The sequence below is a fragment of the Peromyscus eremicus genome, chromosome 17 (assembly GCF_949786415.1).
Source record: "Peromyscus eremicus chromosome 17, PerEre_H2_v1, whole genome shotgun sequence".
NCBI classification, from domain to species: domain Eukaryota; kingdom Metazoa; phylum Chordata; class Mammalia; order Rodentia; family Cricetidae; genus Peromyscus; species Peromyscus eremicus.
Window position 1 is genome coordinate 15,083,256 of NC_081433.1, and position 12,976 is coordinate 15,096,231.

The 12,976-nt window shown below is 46.3% G+C and overlaps 1 protein-coding gene across 1 annotated transcript in view; it reads right to left on the bottom strand.

Annotated features, from left to right (window-relative positions):
- Positions 1 to 12,976, bottom strand: part of Ikbkb (inhibitor of nuclear factor kappa B kinase subunit beta) — a 59,326-nt gene that overhangs the window by 28,893 nt on the left and 17,457 nt on the right. The window contains exons 6-7 of the mRNA XM_059244296.1: positions 3,489 to 3,577; positions 2,440 to 2,529 (exon numbers count right to left, since the gene is read on the bottom strand). Of these exons, the coding sequence (XP_059100279.1) occupies positions 2,440 to 2,529; positions 3,489 to 3,577 (179 nt within the window). The remainder of the gene's footprint in view (positions 1 to 2,439; positions 2,530 to 3,488; positions 3,578 to 12,976) is intronic.

A 12,976-nucleotide genomic window follows, 5' to 3' on the forward strand; every position in this document is an offset into this window, starting at 1 on the left:
GTGCATATATTAAACCAGGTAACCCTGAATCAAGTAACATAGAGCCATGGAACGAAATGGGAGATTTACAATCAAGCAGGAGAAAGCCAAGATGCATGACTGCTGTCCAGGTTAAGAGAGCTAGAGTGACCCAGGAGGGTAAGGAAGTCAAGGCAGGACATGAACTGGGCTCAGAAGGCTTGAAGGAAACACACAGCAGAACCAACCCAGGAAGGAATACCACCAAGCAAAGGCTCAAAGACAGGACCAGTCATGATCTATGTGGACATGCAAGAGTCATAGATGGGTCAGGGAGTCAAAACCAGGAGGAACTGGGCTAAAATTTCATGATTAGCTCAGTCTCCAGGTGTGGCTATGGGTGGACCTTTAATTCATGCAAGTGAAAAACTCTGTTAGTTGAGTGGGAGCCCTGAGTGAATGAAGACCTGAGTGAATGTGTGCTGTTGACAACCATGTCAAAGGGCGTAGCCTCAGACTCATGGGAAAACCACAAAGCCTTCCCCACTAGATTTCCTAGAGGGTCCAGGTATAAATGTTGTCAAATGTGTGTGCCAAAAAATGTCCACCGTAGCTTTTCCCATGCCCCAAATATTATGGCTTGAAGACTGCTCCTACCCACACCGACCTCCTTGACACACGTCCGTGTTCAACTGTAACCTGGCCTCTCTGTTAACACAGTGAGCTTCTGAGGTGCTGTTGTTTCTCCATCAGAGAGCTCAGTCCACCCAATCCCAGCATTCCTGCCTGTCAGTCATTGCTTCATTCCCTCGCTATCTCTAGTCAGGTCAAGTTCCTGGAGCCATACCAGGATTTGCCAATCGTGGTCAGAGCATGGGTTCACCTCACTTCACTGTTGCTGAGCTAGTGAGGACTCCAGAGGGTACTTAGCAGGATGTATGTAATTACAGTATCACATGGATGCACCACCTGAATCACATCCCACAGTCCCACTGGGAAAGCCACATTCCACTTAGCAGAAGAGAAACAGAGGGATCCCATTACTCTAATTGGTAGTCTCCACAGGAAACATTAATGAGTTCAGAAAAACAAGACATAATTTCTTTCTTAAGAAATGGGATGCGGGCTGGAGAGATGGCTCAGAGGTTAAGAGCACCAACTGCTCTTCCAGAGGTCCTGAGTTCAATTCCCAGCAACCACATGGTGGCTCACAACCATCTGTAATGAGATCTGGCGCCCTCTTCTGTATACATAATAAATAAATAAATAAATAAATAAATGGGATGCTTAAGCTTTTTTAAGCCCTGAGACCTTCAACCTTTTTTGTTCATTGAACTCAGATTCCATTATTCAACCACAGTCTGACGGCCATGATCACCAATACGTCATCTTTTACTAAGTCTTCCTTAGTGTCTGTTACCTACCCCCACCCCCGCTTTATTGAAGACAGGCTCTCACTATGTAGGCCAGGCTGGCCCCACACTCGTGCTTTCTTGTCTCCACTATCCAAGCACTTAGATTATAGGCAAGTGCTGAGGTCACAGCTATGCAAACCCGTGTCCCAGCCGGGCAAGCATTTCCTGAACTTAATCATTCTGCACCTCCTACTCTCCTTGCACAGCTGTGAACGTGTCTATTCCAACAGCTGTCTTACGACCCGCCACTCACTCGGTGCAATTCCCTCTCCACATCATTCCACACCAGCTTCTTCAGTGCGGAGTCCCCCAGTGCTGTTCCAGAGGTTTTACAATATGGTTTAAAACCTTAGAGCCAGTAGAAAGGGATAAGAACTTGTCCCTTCTTTCTCCCCAGTTTCAACTGCAGACCCTCTCCTCATCCTCTAAGCCTGAGCCACACTAGTGTGTCTTCCAATGCGCTCTGCTTCTGCCAGTGTCCCCTCTCCCCATCCTTCCACGGCCTTCGACATTGTGCTTCTATCAGTGGCACTCACGACAATGGTGGTTTCTGAGTTATCTGTATATCACGGTGACTAAAGCCTGCTTCTCGGATGTTAAGCTCTCAATGAGTAGTGAAATGCTTATCTCTTTTCTCATTGTACTGCCAACTCTGTGCACAATGTCTGGCACACAACGTTCCAGAAGAATGAGTTGATCAAATCATACTCCAGCATTCAGACCACACAACACACAGAGAAGTCACAGCCCCACCTCTTCCTCACTGGCTCCTGTGACCCTTCAAGAAACACAGCCTCTACAGATAATCGGAACTCTGTGGCACAGAGAGGTTCCGGGATTTGGGTAAAAGCACACAGGCCAGCTCTTCTCACATCAGAGCAGAGACAAAATCTTTCCAGAGGGAACAAAAACACTCACGTGAGTGAATTATCAATTGTGAACTCACACAATAATTCTGAACATCCACGGAGCCAGCAGGCCTGAGATGCAGGCAGGCAGGACAAAGAGACCCACAGGTAGGAGCATCAGAGAGACTGAGAAGCAAACACTTGGGCCCATTGCTTACCAGGTATTGCAGGGTCCCCACAAAGGAAGTGCACAGACTGCCCTGATCCAGTTCCTTGGCATATCCTAGATCAATAATCTTGTGTATTAACTGGGAAAAAAAAGGGGGGTGGGGTGGGGAGAAGAAATTTGAAGGCTGTAAGAAGGCAGTCTCTTTCCACAGCATGAGTTGGTTTACCATTAGAACAAAGTCATTCTGAATTCCCAAAGAGTGTTGGTTCCTAAATACCTTAAGACCACCATATTCACAGGAGAATGCCCTCAGCAGGGTACATTTGGGGCACTATAAAAATGTTGGGCAGATGTTTTCCTTGGTTTGCCATCAATCAGTTAAGAGCCTACATATCAGACCTCAGGGGCACCGAGCCTGGATCCGTAATGTGAGAGGCCAGGCCAGGCCCTGCTCAGGAAATATCCGGAATTACTGGAAGAATGAGTATTCCATGAGCCTGCTACAGTCATGGGCTGGGCTAGGAATTGTGAGGGAAGCTGTATTGGGAGGGATGGGTGACCCCTAGTTGAACAAAGTTGGGAAAGACTACGGTATCTAAGCCCATGGGGAGGTTACCATTGAGAAGGGCCACGAACAGCTCGTGTGTAATGGCAAAACTGGAGCAGGCCCACGATGGGCTGATGCCAGATCTGCCTGCCTCTTCTCATCCACATCCACAACCAACTTCAGCTCATTTTAACAAACAAACGAAAAAGAAAAAGTCTATCTCCAAGAGGTGTTGGGTTGAGGGTGGAATAATAAACGTTTTCCTTATCGGATTCCTGCAACTTGGGCGATTAACAATATAATACATTCAGAGCTGGAGAAAAAAAATAAATAAAAAGAACGTGATACATCCAAGCTTGCCTCAATCTGCCAGCGAGAACAGTTTGCACTGCTGTTTCAAAAACAGAAAGACATCAAAAACCAAGAAATTCTCGAGAGAACCGGAGTGCGGCTCGAGGAAACACAGAAATGAGCAGTTTACGAAGCCCTCCCCTGCTAGAGCCGTCCCGAGCAGCCCTGGGGACTCCCTAAGTCCCAGGAAGGCCACTCACTCGTTGCTCTCCTTGCTGCAGAACGATGTTTTCTGGCTTGAGATCTCGATGGATGATTCTGTTGTCGTGAAGGTATCGAAGAGCCGAGGCTGAGGGAGTGCAATGGGAATGACATTTTTATTATGTCTAGCACATGCTTTTTTCCTTAGAACTGACCAGCCTGTAAAGGACGATATAGTGTTGTCTTGACACGTTTCCTGGCTTCTGGTGTATCAACTCTCAGTGGACAGAAGCAGCCTGCAGCGGACACTGCTCAGGCCAGGTGAAGGGGATCAGGCCAAGAGAGCAGAATTTAACTGTGAGATTTTGGGTGCTGGTAACTGAACTCAGGTCCTCCTGCTTGCACAAGTGTGCTCGCTAGTTTTACATCAACGTGAAACAAGCTGGAACTGTGTAAGAGGGGACTTCAATTAACAAAATGCCCCCAGCAGATCGGCCTGTGGGCAAGCTTCTAAGATATTGATGACTGATTTGGAAGGGCCCAGCTCACTGTGGGTAGTGCCATCCCTGGGCTGGTGGCCCTGAGTGCTTTCAGGAAGCAGGCTGAGCAAGCCATGAGAAGCAAGCCAGTAAGCAGCATGTCCTCTCTCTGTTTCAGTTCCTGCCTCCAGGTTCCTGTCTTGACTCCCTGGATAATAGACCGTGACGTGGAAGTGTAAGATGAAGTAAACTTTCCTCCCCATTGCTTTCGGTCAGTGTTTTACTGAAGCGATAGAAACCTACCTGGGACACATGGCCAGCACCTCACCAACTGAACCATCTCTCCAGTTACTATGACAGGCAGCTTCATTAAAACAATTTAGGTGTATGGCTTTTGATTTAAAAGGATGCTGATGATGTTCTGCCAAGGGGATAGTATCAGACCCCCCCCCATAAGTTTTTTTAAAGTAATAGTTGGCATATGCCTATAATCTTAGCATGAAGATTACCATGTGGTAGAGGTCACCCTAATCTAAATATCAAGTCCAAAGCCAACTTGGTTTACATAGAGACCCCGTCTAAAAAGGGGCAGGGGATAAAATCAATAACAATGAGAGGTTTAATATCAAGCCTCTTGATATAATTCTGTGACACATCACAAATGTACAAGCATGTTCACATACTAATCTATACCTATACATAAACATACGACACACAGAAACCACCCCTATCAGGATGGACTGAGTCATTTGGAATCTCCAGCAAACTGAAGAGGTGGTCATCCCTGCCGGCGGGGAGGGGTGGGGGATGGGTACCCTCCAGCAGAGAGCAGAAGACAAGCCTTCCACAGAAATCAAGAGAGCAGGCTGACTCTGGGAAGACTTTCAGATGGTGTTTCCTAAAACCATATCTGGCAGTCAAATAGCAAAGAGAGTTCACACTCAGAACCACTAAGCCCCATCAGCCACACTGCAAAACCACTCAGTGAAGAGAGTTCACACTCAGAATCACTAAGCCACATCAGCCAAACTGTAAAACCACTGAGTGAAGAGAGTTCACACTCAGAACCACTAAGCCACATCAGCCACACTGTAAAACCACTGAATGAAGAGAGTTCACACTCAGAATCACTAAGCCACATCAGCCACACTGCAAAGCCACTGAGTGAAGAGAGTTCACACTCAGTACATTAAGCCATACTGCACTGATTATATTTCCCCATTCAAACCTGGCCCTATCATTTCCTGCTTGCTTATTTTCTTTCATAATGGTCAACAGTAGACTGCTATGTCCAATCACTATCCAAATTTGCAAAGCCAAAGATTTGCTGCTGACCACGGACCCAAAGAATTCCATTCAACTGTTGACTTATAAAATCTAATGCTTCTCAACAATACTTTCATTTTTACTAATTTTTATTAGTAAAATTGGTCATGGTGTTTTGTTGTTTGTTTTTTCGAGACAGGGTTTCTCCGTATAGCCTTGGCTATCCTAGAACTTGCTCTGTAGACCAGGCTGGCCTTGAAGTCAGAGATCCACCCGTCTCTGCCTCTTGAGTGCTGGAATTAAAGGCGTGGGCCACCGTGCCCAGCTGGTCATGGTGGTTTTTTTTTTTAAATTATTTTTATTTTATGTGCATTAGTGATTTGCCTGCCTTTTTTTTTTTTTTTAAAGATTTATTTATTATGTATACAGTGTTCTGTCTGCATGTATCCCTGCAGGCCAGAAGAGGGCACCAGATCTCATTACAGATGGTTGTGAGCCACCATGTGGTTGCTGGGAATTGAACTCAGGACCTTTAGGAAGAGCAAGCAGTGCTCTTAACCTCTGAGCCATCTCTCCAGCCCCTGATTTGCCTGCCTTTATATGTCTGTGTGAGGGTGTCAGGTCTCCTGGAACTGGAGTTACAGACAGTTATGAACGGCCATGTGGGGGTGCTGGGAATTGAACCCGGGTCCTCTGAAAGAATAGTCAGTGCTCTTAATGGCTGAGCCATCTCTCCAGCCCCTGGTCACGGTGTTTTATTGAAGTGATAGAAACCTACCTAGAACACATAGGCAGCACTTCAACTGAGCCATCTCTCCAGTTACTATGACAGGCAGCTTCATTAAAACAATTTAGGTGTATGGCTTTTGATTTAAAAGGATGCTGATGATGTTCTGCCAAGGGGATAGTATCAGACCCCCCCCCCCATAAGTTTTTTTAAAGTAATAGTTGGCATATGCCTATAATCTTAGCATGAAGATTACCATGTGGTAGAGGTCACCCTAATCTAAATATCAAGTCCAAAGCCAACTTGGTTTACATAGAGACCCCGTCTAAAAAGGGGCAGGGGATAAAATCAATAACAATGAGAGGTTTAATATCAAGCCTCTTGATATAATTCTGTGACACATCACAAATGTACAAGCATGTTCACATACTAATCTATACCTATACATAAACATACGACACACAGAAACCACCCCTATCAGGATGGACTGAGTCATTTGGAATCTCCAGCAAACTGAAGAGGTGGTCATCCCTGCCGGCGGGGAGGGGTGGGGGATGGGTACCCTCCAGCAGAGAGCAGAAGACAAGCCTTCCACAGAAATCAAGAGAGCAGGCTGACTCTGGGAAGACTTTCAGATGGTGTTTCCTAAAACCATATCTGGCAGTCAAATAGCAAAGAGAGTTCACACTCAGAACCACTAAGCCCCATCAGCCACACTGCAAAACCACTCAGTGAAGAGAGTTCACACTCAGAATCACTAAGCCACATCAGCCAAACTGTAAAACCACTGAGTGAAGAGAGTTCACACTCAGAACCACTAAGCCACATCAGCCACACTGTAAAACCACTGAATGAAGAGAGTTCACACTCAGAATCACTAAGCCACATCAGCCACACTGCAAAGCCACTGAGTGAAGAGAGTTCACACTCAGTACATTAAGCCATACTGCACTGATTATATTTCCCCATTCAAACCTGGCCCTATCATTTCCTGCTTGCTTATTTTCTTTCATAATGGTCAACAGTAGACTGCTATGTCCAATCACTATCCAAATTTGCAAAGCCAAAGATTTGCTGCTGACCACGGACCCAAAGAATTCCATTCAACTGTTGACTTATAAAATCTAATGCTTCTCAACAATACTTTCATTTTTACTAATTTTTATTAGTAAAATTGGTCATGGTGTTTTGTTGTTTGTTTTTTCGAGACAGGGTTTCTCCGTATAGCCTTGGCTATCCTAGAACTTGCTCTGTAGACCAGGCTGGCCTTGAAGTCAGAGATCCACCCGTCTCTGCCTCTTGAGTGCTGGAATTAAAGGCGTGGGCCACCGTGCCCAGCTGGTCATGGTGGTTTTTTTTTTTAAATTATTTTTATTTTATGTGCATTAGTGATTTGCCTGCCTTTTTTTTTTTTTTTAAAGATTTATTTATTATGTATACAGTGTTCTGTCTGCATGTATCCCTGCAGGCCAGAAGAGGGCACCAGATCTCATTACAGATGGTTGTGAGCCACCATGTGGTTGCTGGGAATTGAACTCAGGACCTTTAGGAAGAGCAAGCAGTGCTCTTAACCTCTGAGCCATCTCTCCAGCCCCTGATTTGCCTGCCTTTATATGTCTGTGTGAGGGTGTCAGGTCTCCTGGAACTGGAGTTACAGACAGTTATGAACGGCCATGTGGGGGTGCTGGGAATTGAACCCGGGTCCTCTGAAAGAATAGTCAGTGCTCTTAATGGCTGAGCCATCTCTCCAGCCCCTGGTCACGGTGTTTTATTGAAGTGATAGAAACCTACCTAGAACACATAGGCAGCACTTCAACTGAGCCATCTCTCCAGTTACTATAACACGCAACTTTACAACAATTTAAGTCTAAAGATTTTAACTTAAAAGGATGTTGATGTCCTGCCGAATGGATGGTATAACACCCTACAACCATTTTTTTTTTAAAGTAAAGCTTGGGCATGGTGGCGTATGCCTACAATCTTAGCGTGACGATATAAAAAGTCGAATCATTAGACTCATACAGCCAGCAGAGAGGAGTGGTACTGCTACTGAACCTGAACCATGGGCAGAGAGGAGCCAGGCCAGGACATAACCTGAAATGCTGTCCAAAGGGCTGCCATTTTAGTCGTGGTCAGCCGCTGCAGATTAAGTGTAACGGCATGTGCTGTGTGCAAGTTGAGTCCCACTGGATTTGAGCAAGTACATACACAAACTAAAACAAGGGCCCGGCAGTTGGAAGTGCAGTTATCTTAGGCCAGTAACGTGTGTGTGAGCTGGCATGAGTCCCAAGAACCCCGTCTGTAAGGTGTGTGTGAGCTGGCATGAGTCCCAAGAACCCCGTCTGTAAGGTGCATGTGAGCTGGCATGAGTCTCAAGAACCCCGTCAATAACGTGTGTGTGAGCTGGCATGAGTCCCAAGAACCCCGTCAGTAACGTGTGTGTGAGCTGGCATGAGTCCCAAGAACCCCGTCAGTAACGTGTGTGTGAGCTGGCATGAGTCCCAAGAACCCCGTCAGTAACGTGTGTGTGAGCTGGCATGAGTCCCAAGAACTCCGTCAGTAACGTGTGTATGAGCTGGCATGAGTCCCAAGAACCCCGTCCAGGAGGAGGAGCGCATGGACGGCAGAGAACACACCGCCTTAGGCTGCCCTGACCAAGGCTGTCACCAGGCCTGTGGAGAGGAGGGACTGCAGGCTGTAATCAAGCCTCTTCCTATGTACGAATAGCTACTGACTGGCACTTAAGCTGCTCACAAACTCAGAGCCTCATTTTAGTGTGGTTATGTATTCTCAAGTGTTTTCCCTGACTTAACGATGTCTAGAACTAAGAAATCAGACAGGTAGACTCGTAGGTGCTTTTGTGGACTAAGTGAACCCTAGGTGGCTAAACGTTCTGACCGGCAAGGGCTTCTTTTGAAAAACAGGTCCTCAATGGGCTGTAGGCAGTCTGAAAATTAGCCTTAAAAAACAGTTTCAGGAAGCCGATTAAGATTATCTCACTCCGAGAATCTAAACTGGTTTAAACTGGATGAAACATTCAGTGTTGAAACTCAAACATAATGCTGTGTTTAAACCCTTGGGTGGAGCGATAGAAAATACCCCTAAAAACTGAAAACCTCAATACACAAAAACATAACTAATCCCTCATGTTCCAATTAGAGAAACAAGCTGTAATAAACACTCGTTTTTAGACTACACTGTAGGGCTTAGCATGCATAATAAGTTCCTGGGTTTCATCCCCAGCACTGAAACCAACAGTTCTCTGGACTACACCTTGGCCTGTTATCATATGGATTCTGCAGAGATCCAGGTGCAGTATCCATAGCAGACAAAGAGCATCATTTCGATCCTTGTCAGGGTGGTACCTACATCTACACCCAGGATCTCACTGGACTTACAGGAAGAATATGACCTGAATTCCAAACCACATTGTTTGGATGATAAACTACAAGTTAGGGGACAGACAAGATCAGCCAGGCTTCCAGGCAGGTTAAAGTGTTTTGGAAGGGGTGTGCCCGTGAAATCCCAATTTTCCTACAAGTCTTAAGAGTCTGGTAAGTTCTTTTCAGGATGCTTGTTTGAGATATGTTCCACTGGGAAGAAATGGGAAGACAAATAGACCAGAAGATTCTGGGGTGGAGTGAGGGGATGGATAGAAATCAGAAGAAAAAGAAAAGTCAAAAAGCAACAGGTAGGAGCCAGGGGTGTATCTTAGTGGTAGACTGTTGGGGGGCGGGGTGGGGGGGTTGGGGGAGGACACGGATGGTGGGGGGACAGAAGGAAGAGAAGAGAGGGAGGGATGGAGGGAGGTCAACCAGTGGGTGGTCCTAGTTGCCACTGGGTAATAAAAGAGGATGTCTGTGATCTTCATTAAAACACTGAGCCTACCGTGAGCTGCCCAGTTTGTTGTGGGACCTGCCAGGCAAAACAGACTTAGTCTGGCTGGCTCAACCAGCAGGGCAGAAAAATGGCCAGACCAAATGTTAAGATCAAAGCGTAGAGTCATTCATTTGCTCAGTGACCATGAAGAGCAGCAGAATTCTGTGAAGGAAATCCAGAGTAACGAGCGAAGCCTAAGGCTAAGAGATGGGAAGGCTGAGGGTCCCTGGTGAGGTACAGGACTCACACCCCAAGGGGAAGTAAGTGCTCAGTAAGCCCGGGAACGGAGAGGCAGGCTACAGGAGTCCTGTGCACAGCAGGCTAGCTACTGACTCTGGAAAGAAGGTGGGTGGAGAGGTCTGGAGCAGACAATGGTAAAAGTCTCCTTTCAGCCAGCCAGGCACGGTAATGTGCATCTGTACCTCCAGGACTCAGGAACTGAGAGGTAAGAGAATGGCTCTGAGTGTGAGGCCAGACTAGGCTACACAGTGAGTTCAGGGCAAGCCTGAGATACATATGAGGTTTGTCACGAAAATGTAAGAGAAAGCACCGTTCTGAAAAACGGATTAGCAAAAGCCAATAAGGAGGTCAGTATGAGGCCATGACGACTTCCTTCGATAATGTATTAGTGAAGGCAGTGGGGACAGACAGGGAGAACAGGATATAATACGACAGACATACTGGATTTGGTGACCTTGTATTCTTATCCTTTTGTTTGCCTGCTTTGAGGCATGGCCTCTGGTCTCCAGCCCAGGCTGGCATCAAACTATGTAGTTAAAGATGATTTTAAATTCCAGATCCTGCTGCTCCCACTCCCCACCCTCACCCCAGAACTGGGACATGCGCCACTACGTCTAGTTTATGAGTCACTGGGCATCATGCATGCTAGGCAAGCGTTGTATCGACTGAGCTACATCCCCAGCTCAGTTTGGAGAGTGTTTTTATGTCCTTTAGTGTCCTTTCAGCCAGGCATAGGAAGAAAGGTATGAAGTAGCAACAGGGGACGATTTTCAAAGGTGAGATTTAAAGATTGATTTTGTGTGTATGAGTGTGTGTCTGCATGCATGTGTACTGTGTGCATGTCTGGTGCCCATGGAGGCCAGAAGAGGTTTTTAGATCCCTTGGATTGTGAGCCACCATATGGGGTCTGGGAACCAATTCAGGATCCCTCATAAGACTCATAAGAGTAGCAAGTCCTCTTAACTGCTGACCCAAAAGATGAGATTGAAACTTGACACTCATGTCTGGGTAGGTGGAAAGACAGATATCACGAAGGGATCAAGTAAAAAGAAGTCTAGGTTCAATTTGGAAGTGACTTTGGGAGAGAGATTCTGCAGACACGGATATCAGAGCACAGACTCAGGGGAAGATATGAGATGCCACAAGATGCCAGGCAGGCAAAACCAGTGATACAGTAAAGCAGGGCAGAGCCAGTCCAGGAAAAGGAAGGTGAATGGGACGGGGCAAGAATGAAGAAAAGCAAGGAGAAGGCAGCGTGGGAGCTGAGGTGAGGTCTGGGCATGCGCAATATGCCTGCAGTTCTAATATTCAGGAATGCAGGGAAGGGGTCTATGAGTTCAGTGACAGCCTGAGGTTACTGACCAAGACTCTATGGTGGGACAGAGAGGGCTGCCACCTGCCTCTCAGTCCTGACTGCTTGGGAATGGGCTGCTTCACTGGCAGGAAGGAAAAACACTCTGATGTTTTCTAAAGGACAATGACCATTCAATGTAACTGTGACTCCATGGGCTATTCCAGGGTCATGTCACAGGGAAGTTACCACTGCCTCTATGACTATCCCAGGATCTCTTGCCAGTATAAGGTGATGACCGGACAGGCTTGCTCTAGGAAGCAGGGTTCATCTGTGTCTGCCAGGCATCTGCTTGTTTTCTCATGTATACTCTACTTACAAGTTGCTGGAGTTGTACCTGGCAACTCAAGATTCACCGGAAGAATCCTGTCTGTGTGTCTGTTACCTTGATGATGTTCTGTGTGGGTGTCCTAAGAAATTAGGGCCCGGATATTAGAAGCAAATACATTTAACCCAAATGAGAAGGCAATGAATCTGGACCCTGTGACCAGGAGTGTGGCTTGGCTAATCAACTGGAATCAACAGGCAGGGAACAGCAGTGGTGACTCCAGTAAAGAGAATGTGTGTGGGGTTGCACTTGGAACGACATATGCTGAGGAGCGGTTTCCGAATACAAAATGGTTGTTAGCTGAGCCACTCGAAGTAAAGCTTTTAAACTGACTTAGAAGTGAGACTAAATCTGATGGTCCCATATACAAATCAGAAATGGCGGGGGGGGGGGGGGGGGGGGGGGGGGCGCGGCGGCGGCGTATGCAAATAAAATGTAAATCTATCAGCAACTTCAACCAGAGTCAAAGGACAGGAATGCATCCCAGCAATGGCTGGGTTAGAAATGGGTCTGGGGAAGACCAGGCATTTCCAGGAAGGGCATCTCATGAGACTCTCACCTATTGGGTTTGCTAGCTCCAACCTCATTAATAATCCAAAGTAGGGACTGAGGGTTTTCAGGATCCAGCAGGGAGGGGAGGGGGAGGGACCAGAGTGACTTACTGCGTATCGTTCTAGGAAAAGCACTACGCCAAGAGCTTATGTATAGCATCTCATTTTATGTTCAACGATTCTAAGGAGGTGAGCAATGCTCACATTTACAGTTAATGAAACAGCATTCTGAAAAATGAAGTAACATGCTTCAGGTCACATGGCTAAGAAGTGGAAGAGCTGGTTTATAAGCTGGGTATTAATACAGGGATGTCCAGATATTTTTTTTTAAATGAGAACTTATGTATTTTAATTCCTTTCGGAACATTTGATCTTATAAATATTTACAGACAAGGCGGTATATACCAGCTACTACTTTTCTCGATGCTAAAGACAGAGCAGTGACCAAAGTTCCTGATTTTAAGAAGTCTGGCTGAAGAAGTGGGTAGAGCTCAGTGGTACAGTGCTTGCCCAGCACGAGCGAGGCCAAGGTTCCACCCGCACCATGGAGGCCCTTGAATAGATAATACTGAAGTCACCACTCCCAAGGAAGTAAAATGTCATATGAAGCAGTAATCCAGTTAGTGTACACAAACCAATTATTTAAAGAGCTTTCTGTTTTTGTTCCTTTGAGACAGGGTTTCCACTGTAGCCCAGGCTATCCTCAAATTCACAGGGATATTCTTG